The sequence below is a fragment of the Onychomys torridus genome, chromosome 8, assembly GCF_903995425.1.
Source record: "Onychomys torridus chromosome 8, mOncTor1.1, whole genome shotgun sequence".
Classification (NCBI taxonomy): domain Eukaryota; kingdom Metazoa; phylum Chordata; class Mammalia; order Rodentia; family Cricetidae; genus Onychomys; species Onychomys torridus.
Window position 1 is genome coordinate 86,821,936 of NC_050450.1, and position 26,147 is coordinate 86,848,082.

Consider the following 26,147-nt stretch of genomic DNA (forward strand, 5'->3'; position numbering starts at 1 on the left):
GATGAACACAGGTAGCTCCTGGGTGTGACATCCCAGGAGGAAGACCCCCCACCTTCTCTGGGGTTACCCCTGCACCCGCCTGGGACACTCACAGTAGTGAAGGGCATGAACTGCAGAATGCTGGCCCTGCTGTCCTGCTCCAGACAGTCTACACACTCCTCCATGAACCACTGCACAAACTGGGTGTGGGGGCCTGCGGTGCGCGAACCCAGGATGGAGGAAATGAGCAGGAACAGGTTGGCTGTGAAGAGGGGAACAAGACAGCAGAGCTCTAGAGCCAGTCAGACGAGGGAAGGGACTGAGGAGGTAACAAAGAAGCAAGGGGAGCTCCCACAGGAAGGCCAAGGACAGCAGGCACGGGAGAAGACGGGAGTAAAGGAGGCAGGAAGGCATGTGGGGGCGGCACAGGACGTCGGGGCCCAGAGGATCCCTTCCGGTAGACATGCCCTGCCTCTGACGAGGGCTCTTTCTAGCTCAGTCTGCAAACTGGTGCAGCTGTGATGACTCACCCAGGACTCGGTTCAGAGGTTCCCTCATGTTGACCGTGTGCAGTTGGGAAGCCGAGAGGGAGCTGTTCATGGAGCGGTCAGCTGTGGAGTAGCAGAGAGGTGCTTTGTAAGCTCTGACTTTAGGGGAGCCTTACCTGCCCCTGCCTTCAGGGGACTCTGGTACATGTGGGGAACAGAAGAGCCTGAATCTGGAGAATAGAGGAGTGAGGAACCAGCCCTGCTGAGCACCATCACAGGCCAATCCTGGCACCCCGTGTGGCTGAAGCTGCCTATCCCACTCAAAGCCCCCTCCCCTTTTTTTTACACAGGGTTTCTCTGTGTAGCTTTGGAGCCTATCTTGGATCTTGCTCTCTAGCACCAGGCTGGCTTCGAACTCAGAGATCCGAACTCACAGAGATCTGCCTGGCTCTGCCTCCCGAGTGCTGGGATTACAGGCGTGCGCCTGGCCCTCAAAGCCCATTTTATAGATACACAATCTGTTTACTAAGGGCCTGGCTAAGGTCAGAGGTGGTTAACCCTGCATCTTTCCTTTGCACAAGCGTGTGGCTGGTTCCCTGGTCCTTATCAGGCTACAGAGAAACTTCCAGGTTCAGGAGAAATCTCTGGAAACAGGAAACACGGGATGCCACACACAGAGCTTGTGGTCGAAGGACACCTGGCCGCAAGGAAAGGATGCCATGGGCTGCCCTCTATAAGGCAGGTAAGCCAGCCCCAAGTCACAGCCTGGCAGAACCTGTTCTCAGCCACAGGGCATGTCTTGTCATCCTTTAATTGGTGACAAGAGAAGGCTAACTGTGGGACTTGGAGGGGCCTTGGAGGGGCCTTGGAGGAGAGCTTCAGGTCCTGTGGAGAGTGTCAACCCCATTCCCACCAGCAGGCAGCAGAGCATCCACTAGGGGACAGAGGTGCAAGCACCCGCCACGCCACACTGTCTACAGCCAAGACCACTATCAGCGGCAACTGAGGCAGGTCCTTGGGATGAGCAGGTCCTAGCAAGCCCGTGACCTTCCAAATGCTCACTGGGACTGGACAGAATGTTGGCGTCATCCTCATTGGAGCTCAGCAGTCTCATAAGCTTCGAAGGCTGCATGTCTTCCACGGGGAAGAGGCTGATATAGTCCTGCGGACAGGGAGTCACTATCAACACACCAACCCCCAAGTCTCCAAGGACTGGAGAGGGCGGGAGGTCAGACCCGAGTGGAGAGGAGTGAGCTTCCCAGTCCTTGGCTAGCATTGCCCTTCCCCACCCCAATCTCTGCCCTAGTGAGCAGAAAGGACCCTCATCAAGGATACTCAGGGGCCTACTTGAGACACTCCCCCAGACCTTAACCAATCAAACAGACCCAAACACAGCTGACCTCAGCCATGCCCTCTGCCTAGGAAGGCAGCTCTCCGAGATAAGTGATCAGAAAATGTCTGCTGAATAAACACATGACCAAGTCAGCAGTGGGCCTACCTCGATGTCTTCCCTGTGCCTCTTCTTCTGGCGTGAGGACGCCTGTCCCTTGTAGGAGGAAGAACTCAGGGCACACCACACAGCTAGCCTGGTGAAGGGTTCCAGGAAAAAGGCATAGGTATGTGTTCATGCTGAACAAGCCCCTCCCACCCACCACCACTCAGCAGGGCCCCCAACCACAGCCCAGCTTCTTGAGGTGGCCCCAGGGCTGGGGTGCCTGAATCTGGGTGCTAGATGCTTGGGGCTCAAGGGGGAACACCAGGAAGGCTCTGGAGAGAATCCTACTTGGCTAGTGCAGTGCCAGGAGGGTCCATAAGGCTGTGCCACTTGGAGGAGTCAGTAAGCAGGCCGGGCAGGATGTGGCCCAGCAGGACCAGGGTCACTTGCTGCATGTCCAGGCAGAAGATGGAGTAGAGGAGCTGAACCGCCCTAAGTGTGTACTCCTTCCGAGTCTCCTTCAGCAGCTCCTGGATGGGGCAAGCAGCGGCTGAGACACTGTGGTTCTCACACCAGCACCTCTACAGCCAAAGTTGTTCTCCAACTCCAACCAACTGTCTCCCCAGGAGACCCCCAGCTTCCAGCGACCTCTCAAAGAAGCCTGGCCTATTGCAGCTGTGCACACCCACGCCCCAGTCTACATGGCTGTCCACATCCAGCCCAACCCAAGTACCTTAATCAGGTTGTTGCAGAACCAGTAGACGCCACCCATGTGCAGCAGGGTGTCAAGGATGTGGATGGAGCGGCTGTCCACCCAGCCTCTCTCCAGTACTTTGGCAAAGATGTCTGTCAGTACCTCCTTAATGGGGCGCTTGGGAGGAAGCAGGTTCCAGTAGGGCATCGTGTCCACGCCCGTGGACGGAAATTTGATCTGTGTGGCTGTCTGCTGAAGCACGTCCGCACACATGTGTTCCAAGATTGAGTTCATAATCACCACCCTGGAGGCCAAAGAGGATACATGCAGGCGTTACCCCTGTGTTAGGTTACGGAAATGTGGCTGGGGAATTAGACCCACTGTATGCTAGCGGAGGGCACAACGATACAAACTACCACCGATGGGGAGCTTATTTGTTGGGCATGAAGCCTAGAAGAGGCCCAGGCAGGGTTTTCTTCTCTCACATCAATCTATTCCCATTTTCTAGTCCTCACCCCTCCCTCCAACTTTCCCATCCCCCAGGCCTGAGCTCTGCCAACTCAGGGTCATAAATAGATACAATCACTTCCCCCTGAGCTGAGTACATGGGGGGGGGTCCCCCGCCCACCCTTGGCCTCCTCCCAAAGTAAACTGTAACTTCCAGGGGAGGCCCTTGGGCTGCCCCCAGGGTTCTTCCCGGCCCTGGGTAGTTGGGCAAAGTGTTCACAGCCAGGAATCCTCTCAGGAACATCTGGGGCTATGAGGCAGTTGGGGTCTGGAATGTCTGGAGCACAGGGACACTGCTGCTATGCTCAGAGCCTCTCTGTCACCTGCACAAGGGAGCCCTGGATTTCCACTGTGCCCGTGTGGGGTGTGTGTGTGTGTGTGTGTGTGTGTGTGTGTGTGTGTGTGTGTGTACACGTGCACACACACACACGCTGGAGATGGAGGATGTCAGAGCAAATGTTCCACAGGCAAGAGGACAGCAGAAGTGATCTTACAGACCCTCCCAAACTTGGTTTCAGCTGGGTTTCCACATGTTGCTCAGAAAACACCCAAGCAGCTGCCTTATGAGCTGGCCTCAGCACCCACACTCAGAGCAGTGCTCCCCATGTGCCCCTTGAGGGCAGGACGGTAGCCAGGAAGGGCACATACATTCTATAGGAAATCAGCCAGGTGGTGGCACACACCTTTGATCCCTGCCCTCAGGAGGCAGGCGGATCTCTTTTGAGGCCAGCCTGGTCCATAAAGTGAGTCCCAGGACAGCCAGGGCTACAAAGAGAAACTCTGTCTCAAAAAATTCCTGCCAGGTGGCGGCGGCAGCGGCGGCGGCACACACCTTTAATCCCAGCACTCGGGAGGTAGAGCCAGGCGGATCTCTGTGAGTTCGAGGCCAGCCTGGTCTACAGAGATCCATGACAGGCACCAAAACTACACAGAGAAACCCTGTCTCAAAAAAACAAAACAAAACAAACAAACAAACAAAAACCTCACCCCTCCCCCAAGAAAAAGGGAAGGGAGGAAATCCTGTCACATGCTAGAATATGAATGAATTTTGAGGAAATTATGCTGAGTAAATTTATGAGAAGGCAGACATTACGTAACTCTAGTTATATGGAGTATCGGATACAGCCCAGTCAGAGGGACAGACTATAGCATGGTAATTTCCAGGAACCGAGAGGAGGGCGGCCAGCAGTGTTTACTGGGTGAAAGGTCCAGATACACAAGATGAAAAATGTCTGGAGGTCTGTTTCACAATTTCAACAGACTCCATCTACTGAAGGACACACATCAACACAGCTGAAATGGTAAACTTTTCTATTATGTGCTTCTTGCCACATTTAAAAACCAACAACCAACCAACTTCCCAGCTGAGTGGATGAACTGACGGAACTCAGCTAGCGGAAGGCCCTGAAGAGCCAGTACTTGAAATGGCCACCAGGACAGCTGGGGGTGGGGAGGGAAGCTATGAGAGAGCAGATGGCTCAGAGTTCCTCGACAGTGACACAGGGGCCCTCTGCTCTTCTACCTCAGCCAGTGTTCTGGGCCTGAGCCTCTGAGGACGGATGCCAAGCTGTTGAACCCGGTAGTGCAGGATTAAAACACTCCCAATACAGAGACACACACCAAATATCTGCTGAGCCAGTTGAGTGAATGTGTGAACAAGAATGTGAGGGAGTGGTAGGGAGAGCGGGAGGAGAGACAGTCCAGCTACCCTGAATGGGCACCACCTCAGCGGCTAAGAAGGTGGGCTGCTCAGAAGCCAGACGGAACAGGAAGTGGCTTAGCGAGCGGCTACCTGGGAAGGCAGAGGCTGAGAGCACTGGAATGGGATGCGTGTCCCTGAGCGCTGACTCCTCACCACACACCTGCCGGGCAGGGCAGGGCAGGGCAGGGCAGGGCAGCGCAGCCGACTGACCTCTCATTGTAGAACTGCAGGGTGTTCTCGCTGTACAGCGGCCCTGCCAACTGGCGGATCATCTGCAGGGACTTCTCACGCTCATCCAGCCCCAGCATCCGGACATGGGCCACAAGCCAAGCCACAGCACACACTGCCAGACTGCATACCTTTCCCTTGATATTATCGGTGATTTTCTGTGGGGAGCAGAAGAGAATGACCTAGGGACTCTCTGCCTCCCCCTGGCCATCACTCCCATGGCCTCTGGGGGTTGCTGAGGTCACATGTAAAATCTCAAGGTACATTCCACACCTCTGTAATATGAATTTGATTTTCTCAAAGATAACTGGGAAGGAGGAAGTGGCTAAGACAAGGATTCTAAGACTAATACCCAAACATGATCTCTGGCTTGAGGATTTATTTGTATGCAAAATAGCAAGCTCTCAATGACTGGTCTGTGTCTCAGGCAGAGGGAGGTTCAGGTAGAGGCGGGGCTACCTGGATGGACTCGAAGGCCAGAACCCCGTTCTCCCAGGCATTGAGGATCTCCAAAATGGCTGCTGAAATGCTCAGGCAGGCTTCATGCCACTTCATCTGTCTAGAGAGGGAAAGCGGAGGACTGTCACTGCACGGGGGCTGGAAACGGGGTGTGGGAGAGGGGCTTGGAATGTCCCCACCACTACCCCGAGGTCAGGACCCAGGCCACTGACACTAGTTTCATCTCCGAGGAGTTGTTGAGCAAGGCCACCAAGGACTCTACTTTGGTGGAGTCAGGCCGGAAGCAAGGGTGGTCAGGGTTCAAAATCTTGCCCTCCTCAGGCATGCAGGTCTGCATCCAAGTCTCAAAGAAGGGGACTTCTTCTCCTGAGCTTGCCTCGGACAGAATCACCTGGACAGGACAGAGGCCAGCTGAACGAGGAGGGCGTGGCACCCGCCAGGACTGAGCCAGGGCCTCAGTTCCTGCTCTGTCACCAGTCTCTTTCCAAGGACCAATAATCTGTCCAGGAGAGGCAGACAGGGAGCTGTGCTGCCACCTAGTGGTCAGTATGAATGTGACACCAGAGGGCTAGGTGCCGCTGGGTACCCATAGACATAGGAGGCTGACTGCAGGCCAACAGAACCTGCTGGCTAAGGAGAGCAGCAGGGGAAGGGCGGAGGCAAGGGAGTTATTGGCCGTTTCCTTCCTCTTTGTCTACTCAGTTGGTGCCTCTTAGTGGCACCAGCTCCACCTCACTCACCTCTGAGCCATAGGTCTGGGCCACATGGCACAGCATCAGGAAGGAGATGTCGAAGAGCAAGGCACGGACGGAGGCGGTCTTCGCTGTAGGAAAGGCAAGAGCACCAACCTCTCAGCCCAGGGCGGGGACCCCAAGCCCTGTACAGATTAGGAGGTGCTGGGGATCCAAGGCCTCATGCACAGTGGGCAAGCATGGAGGCGACATCCCAGCTCAGGATTTCCGATGGAAGGTCAGGAACCAAGTGGGTCCTTCAAAGCTCTGAGGCTCAGAATCCTTTTCTTGGGTCTTACTTAGAACATCATCCCTTCCTTGGAATCCAAAATTTCCAGAACCCAAACCCGTCTGAAATGGTACGGGTGGAGAAAGGTGGGGGGTGGTTCTGGATGAGACCTCCCCAGAATGAGCAAAGGTGGCCCTCCCTCCCCTCCCTTCCGCAGTGCAGAGGGATACAAACTTACTGCTTTCTCCACTGCCATGGGTAGTGAACTCATTCAGACTACAGGAGGAACAGAAACAGGTGGTATCAACCAGAGTAAGAGCTGAGCAATGGGAGTGGGGTGGGCGGTGGTCACTAGGGCCTGCACTATAGCTTAAGTATGGGGAGTGTTATCATTACAGAAAAATTACCACTATTATTAAAAGAATATGTTGGCTCACATCTATAATCCCAGCACTGAAGGGGCTAAAACATGGAGGGCAGCTCGGGCTACACAGTGAGACCCTGTTGCAAAAAATTTGTAAGATTCCCAGAATGGAACCATGTTCCAAATGTCAAACTCCAGCCAAAGCAACAGAATTTAAAAACCCCTTATTAGCCGGGCAGTGGTGGTGACGCACACCTTTAATCCCAGCATTCCCAGCATTCCCAGGCAGGCGGATCTCTGTGAGTTCCAGGACAGCCTGGTCTGCAGAGTGAGTTCCAGGACAGCCAGGGCTACACAGAGAAACCCTTGTCTTGGAAGGGTATGTATGTGGAGGGGGCTCCTGCAGAGGCCAGAAGAGGATGTTGGATGCCCTGAGACTGGAGTCAACTGACAGTTGTGAGCTGTCATGTGGGTGCTGGGAATTGAACCTGGGTCTTCTGGAAGAGCAGCCAGTGCTCTTAATCACTGAGCCATCTCTCCAACCCGATGCCTCATTATCTTCCTTTTGGTTTTTCGAGACAGGGCTTCTCTGTGTAATAGTCCTGGCTGTCCTGGAACTCACTCTGTAGACTAGGCTAGCCTTGAACTCACAGAGATCTGCCTGCCTCTGCCTCCTGAGTGCTGGGGTTAAAGGTGTGCGCCACCACCGCCCATTATCTTATCAACTATCTTTATTTCATCTTCAGCTGAAGAGAAAGGAGCTCTCTAAGTCAAATGAACCTTCTGTCATGGTTTCTAGCGAGGATGCTTTGCCCTGGCCTGTACACCTCAAGGGAGACTGATACCCAGGCACCTCCTCCCTTCAAACACGGCCTCCCGTTCCACATCAGGGTACAGCTCTCCTCACTTGATGAATTTCCGGGCAAAGGATTTAAGCTTGCCAGTGGCAGCAGCAGCAGCCAGCAGCAAGTCCAGGCTCTTCCCAGACAGCATGTGTCCCAGGACCCCCAGTAGACCCTCTGGGGACTTGGAGTGGTCTGCATCCATGGTCTGGGGAAAGGACAGCAAGTCAGTGAAGACCCCCAGATCCAGCCCAGCCGCATTTCCTCTCTGTGTGTCCACTTCCTGGCCCTAACAGGAGGGTGAATGCTGAACACTCTCCCCACTCTGTGAGCTTTGTGCTTAACTACACTGATTAGTTGTAGTTAATCAGTGGAGAGGGGAGTAAGGATCTGGCTGGGGGCTTCCCTTCTGTCTCTTCATGGGGTGGTGTCTGTAGAGTCACCAACCACAGCACTTAGGTCATGCAGAAGGACATCAAATGTCAGCTTTCAGTGGCCTCCCTCTTTTCCACTCCCTAAACTGCTCAGCATGGAACCAGGGAGCAGAGAGGTCTGTGGGCCCAGTTTGTTTGCCTGGCTGTAGAGAAAAGCCAAGCTAAGGAAGAAAAGGAGTCCACGGTAGCACAGGCAGGCCCACTTACCTTGAGGATGTTCGTGACGGTGGGCTCTGCCCGGAGGATCAGCCCAGGGTTAGGCTGGATGTTGGCATTTTCTGATGATTTCAGCTGGGGGTCTCGATCTGCTGTGCTGTAGCCGTAACCCGGAGAAGAAAACAGAAACAAAGAGAATTCTCATTTTTCTGGTGACAGAGCTCACACTGTAGCCCAAGCTGGCCTGGAACTCAAGGTAATCTTCCTGTTTCAGCCCCTCAAGGCTAAAATTACAGATGTGAGCTGCCACCCAAGGCTAAGAAAAATATCTTGATACATTCTCTAATCCACTGGGGGTGATGGCTTGCACTTTTATGTCAAGCTACTCAAGTGGCTGAAGCAGGTGGACCTCTGCATTGAAGCCAGCCAGAGCTACCTAGTGAGACTCTGTCTTTTAAGAAAGAAATTCTCTAATCCAACTCCAGAAACGAAAGCAGAGAAGAGATGGACGCCCACAAGAACCTCTGGGGCTGGAGGTATAACTCGGCCACCCAGCATTCGCCTCACGTGCCTAGAGCTCTGGGTTTAATCCTTAGTACAGCAAAAAAACCAAGAGGCTTTCAAGTTGGGATGAAGTTTATGACTGAAAGTGTCTCAATATCACAACCATTTCAAGTTGTCATCACCACCACAGCCCTCTTGAAAGTTCATTTCAGATGAAAGGGAGATTAAGGCCTCACAAGCAAGGGTGAGTCAGCGAGCAGCAGCTCAGAGTAGGAAACTCTCCTCTGGTGATTCTGCTCCCTGGACCGAGGATGGTCTCAGTCACTTGCTCCTCAGACTTCAAAGAGAAAAGCAAAGGCACCAGAAACCAGTCTGGCAAGAAAGAGGGAGATCAAGGGGCCCCTGAGGCAGCCCAAGGGGGCTCACAACATACCGCTTGCCCACAAGGATGGCAAAATGGACTTCAGACAGAAGCCCCTGCTTGCTGCACTCTTGGAGGAGGAAGTTTGTGCAGTCACAACTGTGAAGGAAAGTCAGAGGACGGAAGTGAGTGGAGGAGCTGTGCAGTCTCCTCCCTCCTTCAGGGTGAAGAAAACTCAAGTACCCAAAGGTAGAAGGGAGGGCTCTGGGGACTTGGCAACTATGCACCTGCTGCCTCCCACCCCGGCCAAAAGGGTGGCTCCCTGAAGCTCATCTGACAGAGAGAGCGGGGAAGGACTCAGGACACCTTCCAGGAGAGCAGGGGAGCAGGGGGCTCATACTTGCAGCGTTGGTCAGCTTTGTCCAGCAAGGGCGTGAGCTTCAGCAGGAACTCAAAAGCGGAGTTGACATCCTCAGTGAAGTCCTACAAAAGTCAGAAACTTCCACCTGGGTTTTCTGCCCTCCAGGCCCCCACAGCCTGAGAGCAGGTTCACAGGGACACCTTGCTCAGTGAAAGAGAAAGCAGGCTGTGACCACCACTAGCCCCCAGTAACCAGGTGGGGAGATGCTGGAGGCACCACATTCTCCATGAGGTTACCATGGCCAAATCACTGCAGGTGATCCTGCCTGTTGGGGTGGAAGGAACCAGCCTAAGCCACAACAGGAGTCTGGGGCACATGCAAGGATGGACACAGATGTTCACAAGTGCACACAGCCTTCCTCTGGGCACAATACACTACCACTCAGCTGCAGCCTAAAAGACCCACCCTTAGCAGGGCCATGGTGATGCACACTTTTAATCCCAGCACTCGGGAGGCAAAGGCAGCAGGCCAATCTCTGTGTGTTCAAGGCCAGCCTAGTCTACAGAGTGAGTTCCAGGACAATCAGGGCTACACAGAGAAATCTTGTCTTGAAAAAAACCAAGAAGGAAAAAAGAGAGAGATCCACCTTATATTTGCTCATCCTTATCTGTTCCCATGACCCTCATCTCAGTCTCTAACTCACCTTTTCCCCATGAAAATATTTCTTCAGCCTCACCAAAACCTGTGGAATCTGGGGAATGAGGGAGGAAGGAGGAAGGTCAATGTCCTTTCCCTCACCAGGGAAGACTCTCCACTCCCCGCCTCAGGCACTGAAGCAGAGGCACTCCAGTGCTTCGAATACACTGGAGCCCATGGGTACCCAAGCACGTGACACCTCTTGGCCTCCAGGACATGGGGCTGCCCACTTCCGCCACCTCAACAAGGTAAGAACCACAGTTCAGAGGGGATCAGGGCCACTTCCCTGGCTCTCTCAGCTGCCCTAAACTAATCGGTTAAGGGTGAGCTGGGCAAATAGCAAAGCCCCAAGTAGCTAAACCAGCCAAGACTCAGGGAAAATGACCAGCTGGAGCTTGCACTGGACACTCAGTGGGCTGGACTAAATGCCAGGAGGGGACACAAGGGACAAAGGTCTAGCATGCTGCTCTTCTTTGTGTCCCATGTCACCAAGTACCTTGAGATAGGTGAAAGCCGTCCATTTCAGCTCCTGCGTACCCTCAGGGGACTCAATGAGCCCCACAAAGCAGGCTTTCCAGATTTCCAGGACAAAAAGGGGTGTGGGGATATGCTGTGGAGAGTCCAAGAAGGAGGTGTGAGGGGGTGCCCAGGTCCCAGCCACCTTCCACAGGCTCCAGGGATCGGCTGGGTCTCTTGACTACACAGCAGGGTTCCTGCTCCAGTGCTGAGAGCCAGGCTCGCGAGGTCAGATAGCCAAACTGTATGACTGGCATCCATGTTCCACCAAGGAATCAAGAGGAAATCTATGCCTCCCAAGTAACAGGCTCCTCCTCCCGCTTGTCCTAAATGGCCAGCCACCTGGCTTGGCCACACCCACCTGCATGCGCTTCACCATCATCAGCTGCTCCACCAGGGGCTGCATCTCCCCTGTCAGGTTCATGGTGCCCTCAAGCAAGATCAGCGCATGGATGGTGGGGAAGCCAGTCTTGTGCAACTGCTCTGAGTGCACGGACAGCATGGTGGGGATACTGAGAAGACATACACACCACACGGGGGCAGCTTAGGGACTGAGGAGACAGCCAAGAATAGACCACATCCCCATCTTCCCATCTCCTCCAGAAACCTAACCTCCTGATAAGTGTGCCACACTGCTCAGCCTGGCTCCGGAGCTGGGGGTTGCTGAGATTGGCCAGGACCTCCCCGAGCTTTAAAAGACAACGCTCGATAGCAGCCCAGGAGGACGCTGGAAGAAAAGCAAGGTAGAGACATGCTGGGAAGGAGAAGCAGGGCATGGCCCCAAACTCCTCAACTGTGGCCCTCCCTGGGCCCATGAAACCACACAGCAAGGCTTTCTTTCTCTGAGGAAGATGTGGAGGCAGGGTCCTAAGGGCGGCATGCACTGTTTCTACAAGGAGAACAGGCAACATGGGATGGAGCACCCTAGAAACCATACCACGGGCCTGACTGCCAGGAACTATCCACACTGACTGGAGACACACATCAGTAGGAGAGAAGCACAGAGTGGGTGGAGAGTCCAGCGGCCAGGCAGGGACAAAGGCCATGAGGTACTTCAGGAGCGGCCCCGCGAGGCCAGCCTCACAACTGCAATCACGTCTACTCTGAGGAAGCTAGCTCTACACACCATGCCAACATAGCGTGAGTTTCTGCTCTCTTAACAGCTTGCCCGACTGGTCTAGTCCACTGGCCTCTCTCTTAAATGCCCATACTCATGGCCCATAGCACAAACTCAGTGCTTAATTACTAGTCACTTATCCTAGTTACAATTCCAAAGGTCAAATGATGAACGATGGCACCAGCTAGCCAATTAACCTCCATGTAGCACAGGAGTAAGAAAAAGACAACCAAGACCCAAGATCCATTAAGTCTTCATCTACTTTTCTACCAATAAACATTTATCAAGTGTTCAAGAGGGCAAGGGACTGCCACCACTAACAAGAAAACAGACAAAGAAAAATGGTCGGGGCAGTCCATTTTGATACAGTAATCAATCTCTTTCTGGACTTTTCCCAGATGAAGCAATGGAGAAGTAAATAGAGACTAATCCCCTAACAAGCTCTCCAACCGAGCCCTGAAGACGTGGGTGTCACCTACTGTAATAAACAGGAGACCCTTAGGTGGCCCTAGCCACTGGAGCTCAAGCAAGACTGGCCTCGGCCTCAGCTGCGGGAAGACTTCCCTCCCATAGATCTGCCTGTTCTCAGGCTCTGGAAGGTTCTAACACTCACCATCAGAACTGGAGTTAAGAGATAAGAGCACACAGTCCTGACAGACAGGCACCGAGTTTCACCAAATGTTGCAGGTCACACCTGAGTCATCTGCTTAGAGCAGACGCAGTGCCTCTCTTGTCCTTGGATTTCCTCCAGGTGCACGGCACTTACTTCCCACCAGTGTGTAAGTTTGCTGAGGGCAGGGGCCCTGCCACATGCTCCTTTGGTAGCCCCCCTCCCCCATCCCAGCACCTGGCACAGTGCTGGGCACACAAGAATACTCAGTAAATACCTGTTGGTTGATTGGCTCGGGTGCCACCCTGCCCAAGTCCCTGGGATGTATGCAATGCTTATGGGGAGAGAAAAAAGGAAGTGGGATGATTTTGGATCCTTCTAGAAAGAAGTGGGATGGCATCCTGCCTCTCCCCTCTCAATCAAAGGACCAGCCACAGAAGCAGCAGCAGGCAGGGTGCAGGGGAGTCAGGGGACATACAGGCCTCCTCTAGTTTGGCGATGTGCAGTAGAGCTCGGTTCTTGGTGCTGCTAAGGGTCTTTTCCAGGCACTGCAGGCACAAGGCAAGCTGCTTCTCCCCAGTGGCTGGAGTGCCAGCCTCCAGTCCTTCTTGGAGCCGCTCTGTACAAGCCGCTGTACAACGTAGCAGCCAGTGGAGGGCGCTAAGAAGCGCTCGGCACAGCCCGATGCATTCCTCTGCTTTGCCGTGGCAACTACCCAGAAAGGATGAAATTTTGTATCTATCCAAAAGCTGAAATCCAACCCACACCGATGTTCCCCCAGAGTTTCTGGCACGCCCCTACTAGGGAATAGAGTTGAAAAGTTGGCAGGATCCTACACAAGCTACCTAGGGCAGTCAGCTTCCACTAGACAAGATTTTAAACCTGCTCTTCCAAAAGAAGAGCGGCACTTAGTCTGAAGGGAACGGAAGCTGGGGGTGGGCAGATGGGTAGAAGAGATGTGGGAAGCCACAGCTGGTCTCAGTCTGCCTCCTAGACTCCAGGCTTTTCCTCATGAAGTACACAAAAAAAGATGGGATGCTTCTTCACCCATCTCTTACCTGAGTCGGTCACAAAACATGTCCATGATGTCCAGCAAAGCCTGGACACACAGGTCCCGGGAAAAGTCATCAAACTGGGGGAGAACAATGGAGAGTCTACAACACTGCCTGTCAGCCCTGGGTCTCATGAGCAACAGCTCTGTGCGCAGGCCCACTTCTCCTTGGGCTGCAGATGCGGCATCCTCTCCGGATGGAAATGTGTTCCTAACTCCCAGGACCTCCTCCCTCTAGGGAAGTCCACCATGCCAAGCAGAGGCATCAGGTGCTGCCTGTCAAGCCTCAGGGGACACATGGCCAGAGTGGCCAAGGTGGTGGGCCTCGTCTGTCACTATGGGACCTCTGTTCCCTCCCACAGCTCCTCAGTGGCCATGGTCATACCTTACTGATCGCTGTGAGCACAGAGGGGTAGGACACCATCTAGAAGGGAAAGATAGGGCAATCAGACAAGGGATCTACTTGAGAGGCCAATACCGATGCTTAAATGCCCCAGCTCTGAATCCAAGCCTTTCAAGAGGCTTCCTCAACTCATTAGAAGGCACACGAGGATGCTGTGTGCTGTCCTTACGTCTGCTTTCTAGCAGACGCACTGCAAATGGTATCCATATAAGCCGACTGAGAGGACTTTCAAGTCCTCAAAGGAACCATTTTGTCTTCTTATGGTGTTCCTTGCCAAAGTAAACAAGGTTTAGTTGGCCACTAGTGGGCAGAAGAGCCACCAAGGGTGAAGGCAATGTTACTTTATTTCTATAACCTTTCTGTGTAAGGGGGGAAGGGACCAGAGAGGCAGGGATGATAAGAGTGATTTTGCTCAACTGAAGACACACAGCAATGGCCAGTGTCAGCCCAGCATGTACCCTAAACTCAATCCGAAGCACAGGTGGTGTGTGGGCAGGTCTACTTTTTCCGAGCCTCCACACTAACTAGCCCTGTTGCTTCTTCTGTCATGAAGACTGAGGGTGTGGCTGAGCAGGAAAGCGCCCTGGAGCACTTGCCTAGGTGAGCACTGGCCTAGGTGAGCACTGATCTAGTTGAAGCTCCTGTACCAGAAACACACACACACAACCAGTGACCCTGAAGGACACAGTGACAGCCCCATAGTCCCAGGTACTTGGGAAGCTAAGACTGGAGAACCACTGAGCGGTGAGATCAGTCTGGACGTCATAGCGAAGCCTGAGTTAACACAAATGGGTGTGTGACAAGAAGTGATAACTGTCCCCAACAGGAAGAAGCTGCTGCCTTCGCCCCGTCAGGGAATCACTCTAATCGGAAACCGCCACAATCCCGCTGTGGGTAGAATAAGTAAATTAAAATATACCCTTAAATAAGCACTTCCCAAAGTTGCTGTCCAAGCTGCACTAACAAAAGGGAAATAAAATGGCGTGCACCTGCAAAGCCAGCACTCAGGAGGACTGCTGTAAAGGTCAAAGCCAGCCTGGGCTACACGGTAAGACCCAAAACAAACTAAATGAAATTAGAACTTTGGTTCCCGGTGCTGGGTGTGCAGGTCAGTGATGGAGTACTTGCCTAACCTGTGCAAAGGCTTGGTTTCATCCCAATACTGCAAACTATACACATAATTGAGTTTTTAAACTTATTTTTAAATGTGTATTTGATGTGTATGGATGTTTGCCTGCCTGTACCTCTGTGCCACAAGCGGGCACTGTCCTGGGCATCAAAAGGAGGATGGGATCCTCTGCAACTGGAGAAGTGGCCGGATTTCTTTTTCCTTCCTTTGGAGACAGGGTTTTCCTGTGCAGCCTTGACTGTCCTAGAACTCACTCTGTAGACCAGGCTAACCTCAAACTCACAGAGATCTGCCCGCCTCTGCCTCCCAAGTACTGGGATTAAAAGTGTCTGACACCATGCCCCGCCTGTGGCCAGTGTTTTTAACCACTGACCAATCTTTCTGGCCCACAAATACTTTTTAATTCCTCAGTCATACTATCCTAAATTCAAGTGCTGGTGGCCACTTTACTGTAGAAAACCATTTAGACCATGTTGCTCCAAAGCTTCAAGACAGTAAGAAATGTTACAGGGTTTGGTGATGTGCTTAGTGGTAAGAGCGTGTGTTAGAATGCTGACGGTCCTGGCTCCCACCCCCAGAGCAAAAAAAAGGGGGGGCAGGGAATGATTTTTCACACACATAGAGCTTTTGTATGACATAAATTTTAAAAACATACAGCGAGTGTGGTAGTGCATGCCTTTAATCCCAGCATTCAGGAGGCAAAGGCAAGTGGATCTCTGTGAGTTTGAGGCCAGCCTGGTCTACAAAGCAAGTTCCAGGACAGCCAGGGCTACACAGAGAAACTCTGTCTCAAAAAGCAAACAAACAAAATGCATAAATACATACATCCTCACTGTAAGACTTCTCAAAACCATCATGTAGGGGCTGGAGAGATGGCTCATTGGTTAAGAGCACTGGCTGCTCTTCCAGAGGTCCCAGATTCAATTTCCAGCACCCACACGGCAGCTCACAACTGTCTGTAACTCCAGTTCTAGGGGATCTGATATGAAAGCACTTAAAAAATAAATAATTTGGGGTTGGGGATTTAGCTCAGTGGTAGAGTGCTTGCCTAGCAAGCGCAAGGCCCTGGGTTCGGTCCTCAGCCCTGGCAATAAATAAATGAATGAATGAATGAATAATAAATAGTTTTTAAAAGCCATAATGTATGTATAAACCATGAGAGACAAAGACTCTTGCTGCCAAACCTGTGACCTGAGTTCAATCCTCAGAACCCACAGCTGGAAGAACTGACTCCTACCATGTCATCTGCCCTCCACACATGTCCCTGACACGTGTCCCCCTCTCCAGAGGTGCACAAGCAACAGCTTACCAAGTTATTTCATCAGGAGACCTCATTCACCGGTACCTCTAAAACACCTTTGCAGAAATCCTGCCTGGACAGTACCTTCCCGAGGACAGAGACAACATTCAGTTCCTGTCTGTTTCTCTAGCATCAGGACTGGTGCTCAGAAAGATTTCATTGCTTCAGGTTAACTGAATGCTATTAATGAGATGCAATCTGAAAAATTTGTACCTTGCAACGTATCTCTGTTAGTAAAATATATTCATCACCATAGAGAACCAGTTTGAAAGAAATCATTTGTTCTGAGCAAATTTAAACTCGGCGCTCAGTAAGTTGAGGTATATGTAGCTCAGTGGTTGAATGCTAGACTAGCAGGCATTCGGCCCTGAGTTCAATCCTCAGCAGTGCAAATAACAACACTAACCATGCATTTGCAGAGTGTGAGTAAGATAAGGTGTCTCCATCACCTGGACAGACATTTTAAATTTATTTTTATTTCACGTACATTGGTGTTCTGCCACGGGTATTGGGTCTCAGGAACTGGAATTACAGACAGTTGTGAACTGCCATGTGGGTGCTGGGAATTGAACCAGGGTCCTCTGGAAGAGCAGTCAGTGCTCTTAACCACTAAGCCATCTCTCCAGCCCCTGGGTCAGACATTTTTAAACCAGAACTTGTGGATGAACAGGAGCAAAATACAAACAGGGCTTAAACAATTAGCATGCAGAGACATCAGCAGCAAGACATATTGTGAAGCCAAAGTGAGTGTCTGACGGTGATCAGAAAGTTGGGAACCTGCCTGGGCAGAATGACCATGCCATTCCAGGCTAGTGTTTGTTTATTTATAACTGATGTCCCCATAGCAAGAGCTTGGAGAAGAACTGAATCTTGCTGGATGCCAACCTGTAGGGGGAGCTAGGTGTTTCAACTTAAAAAAACCTGGACCCTACACCAAGCAGGGAAACCCCAACTATGTCACAAATGCTCTTAGCAAGGCTGTTAGTCAAAATGAATTAATGGCCTTCAGATGGTGAATTCTGTACATTTCTTCTAAGTTTATCAGTTAAGTGCTGCTCTAGACACACCTAAAAGCACTTACCACAGGGTGACCTGTTTCCCCCTGCAGGACTTAAGTCTGTTCCAGTCTTAACAATTCTACCAACGAGAGGCTGGGAGCTGACACAAGTCCTCGAGGCTAGAGGCTGGCATAGCGGCTGCACACGTGGCTAGCCCAGGCTGACCTTGCAGCTGTCTAATCCTCTTGCTTGTCTTCAGACTCAACACCCCCAACCACTCCTAAGTGCCCTCTCCAGGCTCAGCACTGGACCAAAGAGCCTCTTGACTCTGAAGGAAGAATAAATTACTAATTTTGCATAGCATTCAACAGGCCATGGAAGTCTTTCATATACATTCTCTCCAGCCCTTCTGCTTCTTGCCTTTCTCCTCAGTGTTTATTACACATCTTAAGAGCCTTCTTTCTATTTTAGAGAAAGCTTCCCACAGGCCCCACATTTCCATTTAACCACCCTCTGTTCTCTCCACAGACACGGTCTCTCCATCCACACCCTCCACTCCCTCTTCACACTGTCATCACTTCTGTCCTGACCCCTGCATGAATCTCTTCATCACAGCCATCAACCGACTCTTGCTGTTAAACCCATGGGCTCTCACTTGTGATGGAACCAGCTTCCTGGCAGCAGGTGACGCCACCAAACACATCCTTGACTTTCACCCTTTCCTTTTCTTATTACCTTAAATGCTCTTGGTGGTTTCTTCTCTCCTCTCTTCAGATTGTTCCTTACACGTGCTCTTGACATATGATTAGGTTCTCAGGAACTTGCCATGAACCACTTCCCTCACCCACGTTCCCTGAGTGATGCTATCCATGCACATCCTCCATCACCATCTGAGGCCGACAACTTTTTAGGATTTGTCCCCCACAGATGAATGTGCTGAAGGGCTAGCTTCCAGCTAGTGGATATAACCCTGAGAGCTGACTGGATTAATCGATACATGGATTCATAAACTGACAGCACCACTGGAAGGGTGTGGAAACTTCCAGAGGTGGGGCCTCGTTGGAGGAAGAGAGGCACATTTTGAGAGGCTGTATCTTGTCCCCAGTCCCTCCTCTGCTTTTCTTAGGATGTGAGCAACTTTATTCCTGTGCATCCACCTAGCATGCTCTTCAGCCTCGTCACTGCCTAGAGATGACAAAACTGGCCAGCTCAAACCAATCCTTCTTTTCTTAGGTGGCTCATCTCCAGAATTTTGTCACAACAGGAATGACTACACATTCCTAAACCAACAGCTCACATCTACATTCCTGAGTTCTAGGCATAGACAGTCCCCATGCACATAACAAGGCTGCAGTCATCTGCTGCCCTCACTCACATCCCAACCGTAATGACAACACCACTCTGGCTTTCTCCTCATGATGCCATCAGCTATCGAGAGTCCATACCAGAAATCCAGCCTCGCATTTGACCTCTTCCCTCGCTCCCCTCATCCAGTTCATCAGCAAACCCTCTCACCATGACCTCCTAAACCAGTAGTTCCCAACCTTCCTAATGCTACAACCCCAAAATACAGTTAGTTCCTCATGTTGTCGTTAACCCCAACCCTAAAATGATTTCATCATTACTTCAGAACTATCATTTTGATACTCCTATGAATTATAATGTAAATATCTGACATATGAGCTATCTGATAGTCAACCCCTGTGAAAGCGTCTTTCGACCGAGGGGTCACGACCCATAGGTTGAGAACTGTCCTTCAACTCATCCTGAGTTCCTGTTGGGATCACCTCTCACCTGAGTTGCATGACTGGCTTAGGTCGGGGACCGGAAAGCTACATCTTCCGAACCAAACCTGCCTCTCATTTAGATAGCGCCTGTCTCTGCTTTCAAGCTCTAGACACAGAACAGTGGCATCAGAGCACAAAGAGGCTTGCAAAACTGAAATGGTTACTATGCAGTCCTTTACAAGAACAAACACAATGGGGGAAATGGCCTCCCTACTTTCTGCCTTGATTCCCGTCCACTTGGCCTTCAAGCTGCAACCAGAGTGGCCTTCTAAAATTAATACATACATATGAACCTAAACTTTGTCTGTAAGTTGACATGCCTGAAAACAGCCAGGAACTTTTTTTTTTTTAACAATTTGTGCGCGTGTGCACTGGATCCCTTAGAGCTGGAGTTAGAGGAAGTTGTAAGTCACCAGACAAGGGCGCTGGGAACCAAACTTGGGTCCTTTGGAGGAGCTGTAAGCACTCTTAGCACTGATGAACCACTCTCCAGTCTCAAGTCTGATTTTGAAAATGAAAGCCCTAGGGCTGGGATGTAGCTTAGGTGGCACAGGGCTGACCTAATGAGCATAAAGACCTGGGTTCAATCCCCAGCTCACGAAGCTGAGCAAAGGGGCTCAGGACTGGAATCTCAGCACTCAGGAAAGGGGCAACACAGTAAGGTCAAGGCCTGGGCCACGTTCAACCCATCTAAACAAAGAAGAGGGAAAAAAGAAAACAACAACAAAATAAAACAAAAACAAGGTCGGACAGTGGTGGTACACAATGATTTAATCCCACTCGGGAGACAGAGGCAGCAGATCTCTGTGAGTTCGAGGGCAGCCTGGGCTACAGAGTGAGTTCCAGACCAGCCAGGACTACACAGAGAAACACTGTCTCAAAACAAAACAAAAACCCCCAAAACCAACCAACCAAACAAACAAACAAAAGAAAGAGAGACAACAGAAGAAGCCATGGTAATCAAAACAGTAGGTGGGCTAGGGCCGGGCTAGGGTCAGGGACAGGGCACTTCGCCAACATGGACAAGGCCAGGAGTTTGATCCCCAAACAACAATGACAGAAAAGCACTTGTGCCAAACAGTACAAACATGTCAGCCTTGTCTATTAGCTAAGTCATGACAGAGACGGCCTATTCAATAAAGGTGATTACCTGAGAAAATAAATAAGCCTAAATATTTATAAAAAGAAATAAAGAATCAAAAATAAATACAGAAAATAAAGTCAAGTGTTGGCAGAAATGAGCTGGGTGTGGTGGTGCAAGCGTTAATCCCAGGCCTTGGGAGACTGAAGCAGGCTCAGCTACATAGGGAGTTTGAGACCAGGCCCAGCTCTGTGAGTGTCCCAAAAATACAAACAAATAAACAACAAAAATAAATAATAAGTAAACAGTGCAGAGCTCAGGTGTGGTAGCCCATACCTACAATCCCAATTCTGGGGAGAACGAGGCAAGAGGATCTCGGAGAGTTCCAGGTAGCCTGGGTTACCACATAGTGAGACTCTGCCCCTCCCCGCAAATAAAAACAAAACAAGTGTTCAAATTTTCTTAATGTGCTGGGCGGTGATGGCGCATGCCTTTAATCCCAGCACATGGGAGGCAGAGGCAGGTGGATCTCAGTGAGTCAAGGACAGCCTGGTCTACAAATCGAGTTCCAGGAAAGCACAAAGCTACACAGAGAAACCCTGTCTCAAAAAACAAAAAAACAAAAAACAAAGATTTAGCTCAGTGGTAGAGCGCTTGCCTAACAAGCACAAGGCCCTGGGTTTGATCCTCAGCTAAAAAAAAAAAAAAAACAAACAAAAAAAAACAAAAAAACAAAAAACAAAGAAAACCTTGTCTCGAAAATCAAAAGAAAAAATTAATGTATATAATTATTACTGGAGAGATGGCTCATCAGTTAAGAGTCCTTACTGCTCCTCCAGATGGTCTAGGTTTGATCCCCCTTATCTATATGACAGCTCACAGCCCCAGCTTCAAGCGATCCAATGCCCTCTTCTGGCACCCACATATTGGTCAAATATACATGCTCTCTCTCTCTCTCTCTCATACACAAACATACACACACACCACACACACACACACACACACACACACACACACACACACACACACACGAATAAAAAAAAACCTGAGGCCTGGCCATGGTTGCTCACCTTTAAATCCCAGAGTTCCTTAACAGCCAAGGCTACATAGAAAAAAATACGTCTTGAAAGACCAAAAAAAATCAAAGACTACCCAGAGCACTGGCAAAGGGCTGGGCAAACACTACCAAGTACAGTGGAGAGGGGGTGGGGAATGGCGTATTGGTGGAATGCTTGCCTAACATTTGCAGGGTCAGGATTCAACTCCCAGTACTGAACAACAAAACACACACTATGGGAGTGTAAAGTGATACAGTATTTTTTTGGTTATAGTTTTTTGAAACAGGGTTTCTCTGTGTAATAGAGCTGGCTGTTGTAGAACTCACTTTGTAGACCAGGCTGGCCTCAAACTCAGATTTCCCTGTCTCTTCCTTCCCAAGCGTTGGGATTAAAAGCGTGTGCTACCACTATCCAGCCAGAAATTACATTTTTTTTTTAAAGATTTATTTATCTTATGCATATAGTGTTCTATCTGCATGTACACCTGCATGCCACAAGAGGGTATCAGATCCCACTATAGATGGCTGTGAGCCACCATGTGGTTGTTGGGAATTGAGCACAGGACCTCTGGAAGAGCAGACAGGTGCTCTTAACTGTTGAGCCATCTCTCCAGCCCCCAGACATTACATTTTTAAGTATCCTAGAGATACCCTAGAGATAGTTTCCTAGACATGCAGGTAAATGTGTAGAAGGATGTCCCATGATCCAATGATTACTGTGGTAAAAACAAATAACTTAAACCATAGTAAACAGGAACATTACACACAGTTCAAAAGATCAGGAATTACAGTAAGTGCCGCGTGCTAATGGGACAGCAGACAGACTGCCAGGGAAAGACACCTGCCAACAATGGCATCCCCAGCTGAGGAACCCTGCTCCCATTCAGTGTTCCTAACACCATCCCATACCATAGGGCAACGTTTCCATGGAATCCAAATACTGGTACCATTTGTTGACAGAAGTTACTTGGTAGCTGTGGGAAAGGAAGGAGACAGAACACAAAGTGCAGGGGAAGTTTCTAGAAAGATGGAAATGTCTTGCCTGTCTGCTGTTTTGGACGTTGGTAGATAGATAGATAGATAGATAGATAGATAGATAGATAGATAGATAGTCACTCAATAGCTGGGCTTTTTAGGGCTGGAGGTGAGGCTTGATGGTAGACTGCTTGTTTAAGTGCACAAGGCCCTGGGTTCTATCCCCAGAGCCCACCCTAAGACACATATACAGAATCTGTATATTTTATCCTAATTTTACACACTTACACACACACACACACACACAAAATTATTTCCCTTATGTGTGTATGGTGTGTGTGCATATACATATGTGTGTTCCTATGTGTGCTGGTATCCATGCATGCATGTGAAGGCCTGAGGTTGAGGTCTGGTCACAGCTCACCACCTTATTCCTGGATGCAGGGTCTTTCAACTGAACTCACAGACAAGGCTCCACTAGCTGGCCTGTTACTAGCTCAGGATGTCCCATTGCTGCCCTCCAAGCACTGGAATGACAGGCAGGCTGCCATGCTCACCCAGCATTTACTCAGGTTCTCATACTTTTTCACCCACTGGGCACTCTCTCTGCCAGTACAAACCTTATCACGCTATTTCTCCTCCTACAACTCCCTAAGTGATGACCAGCCACTGTGGGATAAAGTCCATCCTCCTCACATTATCACGGGTTCCTTTTTATCTGATCTCTGCTTCTCTAGCCACTTTCCTAAACGAGGTTTCACAGTGACTTACACCTGTGATCCTCAAATTTGGGAGGCTGAGGCAGAAGGATTGCCACAAGTGTAATGCCAGGCTGAACTAAAGAGTGAGATCCTGCTGGGCGGTGGTGGCGCACACCTTTAATCCTAGCACTTAGGAGGCAGAGGCAGGCAGATCTGTGTGAGTTCAAGGCCAGCCTGGGCTACAGAGTGAGTTCCAGGAAAGGCACAAAGCTACACAGAGAAACCCTGTCTCAAAAAACAAACAAACAAAAAAAAAGTGAGATCCTGTCTCAAACAAACAAAAACCCAAAATTTGAAATACACCACTCTCCTTTGAGTCCTAGGCAGCAGATCTCAAGGTATGATTCAAGGAACACTTAGGGTCCCCAACACCTTTTAAGAGGGACTGAGGGCCACAGCTTAAATAAGGCCCTTAGGATGATCCAGCAGGTAAAGGTACCTGCTGCCAAGTCTGACAACCCGGGTTTGATACCCAGGACCCACATGGTCGAAGGAGATAATCAATTCCCAAAAGCTGCAATTCCCAAAAGTGTCTATGATGGTACACATACACACACACACACACACACACAATTAATGCAAAGGAATTTTTAAAAAATAATACTAGGATTGGGGATTTAGCTCAGTGGTAGAGCGCTCGCCTAGCAAGCAAGGCCCTGGGTTCGATCCTCAGCTCAAAATAATAAGAATAATAATAATAAAATTTCACTCACATTTTTCACAGCTGAGCAGTAGAGTGTCCCAGGGATTTGATGATGTGTAATGATATAATATAGTTAAATGTGGCAACAATAAGATTATCTGTATAACTCAGTTACACAGTTTCAAAAGGACCATTTCATGATGTTGCAAAAATCATGCTCGATGCTCCATAACTGCGGTAAACACCTGTAATCTAACACTTGGATGGCTGAGGAAGAGGATTGGGAATTTGAGGCCAATCTGGACTACATAGGGAGACTGTTTCAAAACAAACAATTATGCATTGGTAAAAAGTCAGCTCAAGGTACAAAAGGGCCATTGGGGGTATATCCAGGTGGTAGAGCACTCACCTAATACATGTAAGTTCCTGGGTTTGGTCCTCAGCACAAGGAAGAAAAGTGTAAGAGAGACCAGAGGGTTTGCATGCAACTCTGTACAAAGTCATCAATGATGGGCTTATATTACCTGCTAAAGTTAGGTATAGTAACAAAGAATAAATCCAGGCATGATGATGCATGCCTTTAATCACAGCACTTGGAAAGCAGAGGCAGGTGGATCTCTAATTTGAGGCCAACCTGGCCTACAGAGTAAGTTTCAGGACAGTCAGAGCTTCACGGAGAGACCTTATCTTGAAAAAAAGAAAAGAGGGGTTGGGGATTTAGCTCAGTGGTATAAGGCTTGCCTAGCAAGCACAAGGCCCTAGGTTCGGTCCTCAGCACCAGAAAACAAAAAAACAAACAAACAAACAAACAAAAAAGGAAAAAAAAGGAAAGTGACAGAGAGCATCCGACAATCTAAAAGCTTTCTAGAACTTCTCTCCCATGCTGGTAAAGTGGTTTGGTGAGTGTGTGTGCTTATGGTACATGCCTGATGACCCAACCTGAGGTCCATCCCCAGAATTCATGGCAGAAGGGAAAAAAGTGAACTCCTGAAGGTTGCCTTCTGGCTGCTATATCAGTGTGATGGTGTGCATGCCCACACTCACACATCTATACACAAATAATACTAGTAAATACAAGTTACATTCATTTTTTAAATATTTCTTCCTTGCTGGGCATTGGTGGCGCACGCCTTTAATCCCAGCCAGCACTCGGGAGGCAGAGGCAGGTGGATCTCTGTGAGTTTGAGGTCAGCCTGGTCTACAGAGTGAGTTCCTGAACAGCCAGGGCAAAATAGAGAAAACCTATCTCCAAAAACCATACAAAAAAAATTCCTTTTCTTTTTCTTTCTTTCTTTCTTTCTTTTTTTTTTTTTGGTTTTTCGAGACAAGGTTTCTCTGTGTAGCTTTGCACCTTTTCTAGATCTCGCTCTGTAGCCCATGTTGGCCTCAAACTCACAGAGATCCACCTGCCTCTGCCTCCCGAGTGCTGGCTGGGATTAAAGGCGTGCGCCAACACCGCTCGGCTCCTTTTCAAATCAAATGTTTGCTATATGAAGTCAGATTTTTGTTATGTCAAGAGAGACAGACTAATGACAGATTGCAGAACCATGTGAGAGAATTTAGCAGTCTTAAGTAAGACATTAAACAGACTTGCAAAACTAAAATGATGCCGATTTCCTCACTAATTAGTTTTAGTTTGGGAAATACAGTTATTTTCACAGTTACTACTTTTTCATTTTGTTTTTGCTTTGAGGTTTTTTGTTTGTTTGTTGTTGTTTTTCAGGTTTTTTGTTTGTTTGTTTGTTTGTTTGTTTTGTTTTGTTTTTGAGACAGAGTTTCTCTATAGAGCCCTGGCTGTCCTGGAACTTACTGTGCAGAGTAGGCTGGCCTCAGACTCACAAGAGATTCACTTGCCTCTACCTCCTGGTTCCTGGGATTAAAGGTATGTCTGGCTTTTTACTGTTATTTTAAAATTTATACCTTTCTCTCTGAGGCTGACCTCAAACTCATTATGTATCCACAGATAATCTTCAACTTCTGACCTTCTTCCCTCTACCTATAAAGTGCTGGGATTACAGGCACATTGTGCCAGGACTTTGGGTCATGCCTTTAATCTCAGAACTTGAGGAAGAGGCTGACAGATTTTCTATTCATTCAAGGTCAGCCTAGTTTACATAGTGAGTTCCAGGCCAGCCAGGGCTATATGGAGAGACCATGTCTCCAAGAACAAAAACCTCAGGACCTTGTCCATGCTGGGCAAGCACTCTCCTAACTTAGCCACATCCCTGCCTCTGGACAAGTGTGCCTTACATTCGTTTTAATCCCCATGATATCGAGCATGTGTACAGTGCACATAAACAGAACCTCTGTGCAGAGTCCAGATCTGCTGTAGCAATGCCACATTAGCTTCCGTTCTTTTGTGGCTCCGGGATCAAACCCAGGGCCTTGTACATGCTAGGCAAATGCTTTACCAATGGACTACATTTCTAGTCCTTACTTTCAGCAATGAATGTCCTGTGATTTCTCCCTCCCAGCCTGTGTATACCTTTCCACTCTGCTTTTCACTCTCATTAATCTGTGTGCCTAACACCAACTCAACACGGAGACCT

General features: G+C 49.7%; 1 protein-coding gene and 1 non-coding gene across 4 annotated transcripts in view; both read right to left on the minus strand.

Moving 5' to 3' along the window:
* Med24 (mediator complex subunit 24) overlaps positions 1-26,147 on the minus strand; it is a 29,025-nt gene that overhangs the window by 489 nt on the left and 2,389 nt on the right. For 2 of the 3 annotated variants that reach the window (XM_036196077.1, XM_036196078.1), the window contains exons 4-26: positions 13,850-13,888; positions 13,472-13,545; positions 12,892-13,124; positions 12,691-12,747; positions 11,299-11,413; positions 11,048-11,198; positions 10,667-10,780; positions 10,178-10,225; positions 9,514-9,596; positions 9,186-9,272; positions 8,300-8,405; positions 7,724-7,866; positions 6,691-6,728; positions 6,233-6,315; positions 5,705-5,883; positions 5,493-5,592; positions 5,016-5,191; positions 2,636-2,900; positions 2,251-2,432; positions 1,966-2,053; positions 1,530-1,629; positions 510-590; positions 93-241 (exon numbers count right to left, since the gene is read on the minus strand). In XM_036196077.1, the coding sequence (XP_036051970.1) occupies positions 93-241; positions 510-590; positions 1,530-1,629; positions 1,966-2,053; positions 2,251-2,432; positions 2,636-2,900; positions 5,016-5,191; positions 5,493-5,592; positions 5,705-5,883; positions 6,233-6,315; positions 6,691-6,728; positions 7,724-7,866; positions 8,300-8,405; positions 9,186-9,272; positions 9,514-9,596; positions 10,178-10,225; positions 10,667-10,780; positions 11,048-11,198; positions 11,299-11,413; positions 12,691-12,747; positions 12,892-13,124; positions 13,472-13,545; positions 13,850-13,888 (2,691 nt within the window). The remainder of the gene's footprint in view (positions 1-92; positions 242-509; positions 591-1,529; positions 1,630-1,965; positions 2,054-2,250; positions 2,433-2,635; positions 2,901-5,015; positions 5,192-5,492; positions 5,593-5,704; positions 5,884-6,232; positions 6,316-6,690; positions 6,729-7,723; positions 7,867-8,299; positions 8,406-9,185; positions 9,273-9,513; positions 9,597-10,177; positions 10,226-10,666; positions 10,781-11,047; positions 11,199-11,298; positions 11,414-12,690; positions 12,748-12,891; positions 13,125-13,471; positions 13,546-13,849; positions 13,889-26,147) is intronic. The other variant, XM_036196079.1, reaches the window with a different exon arrangement.
* Positions 6,447-6,550, minus strand: LOC118590551. Its single transcript, XR_004945835.1, has one exon. It is a non-coding gene; the product is annotated as a small nucleolar RNA SNORD124 (small nucleolar RNA).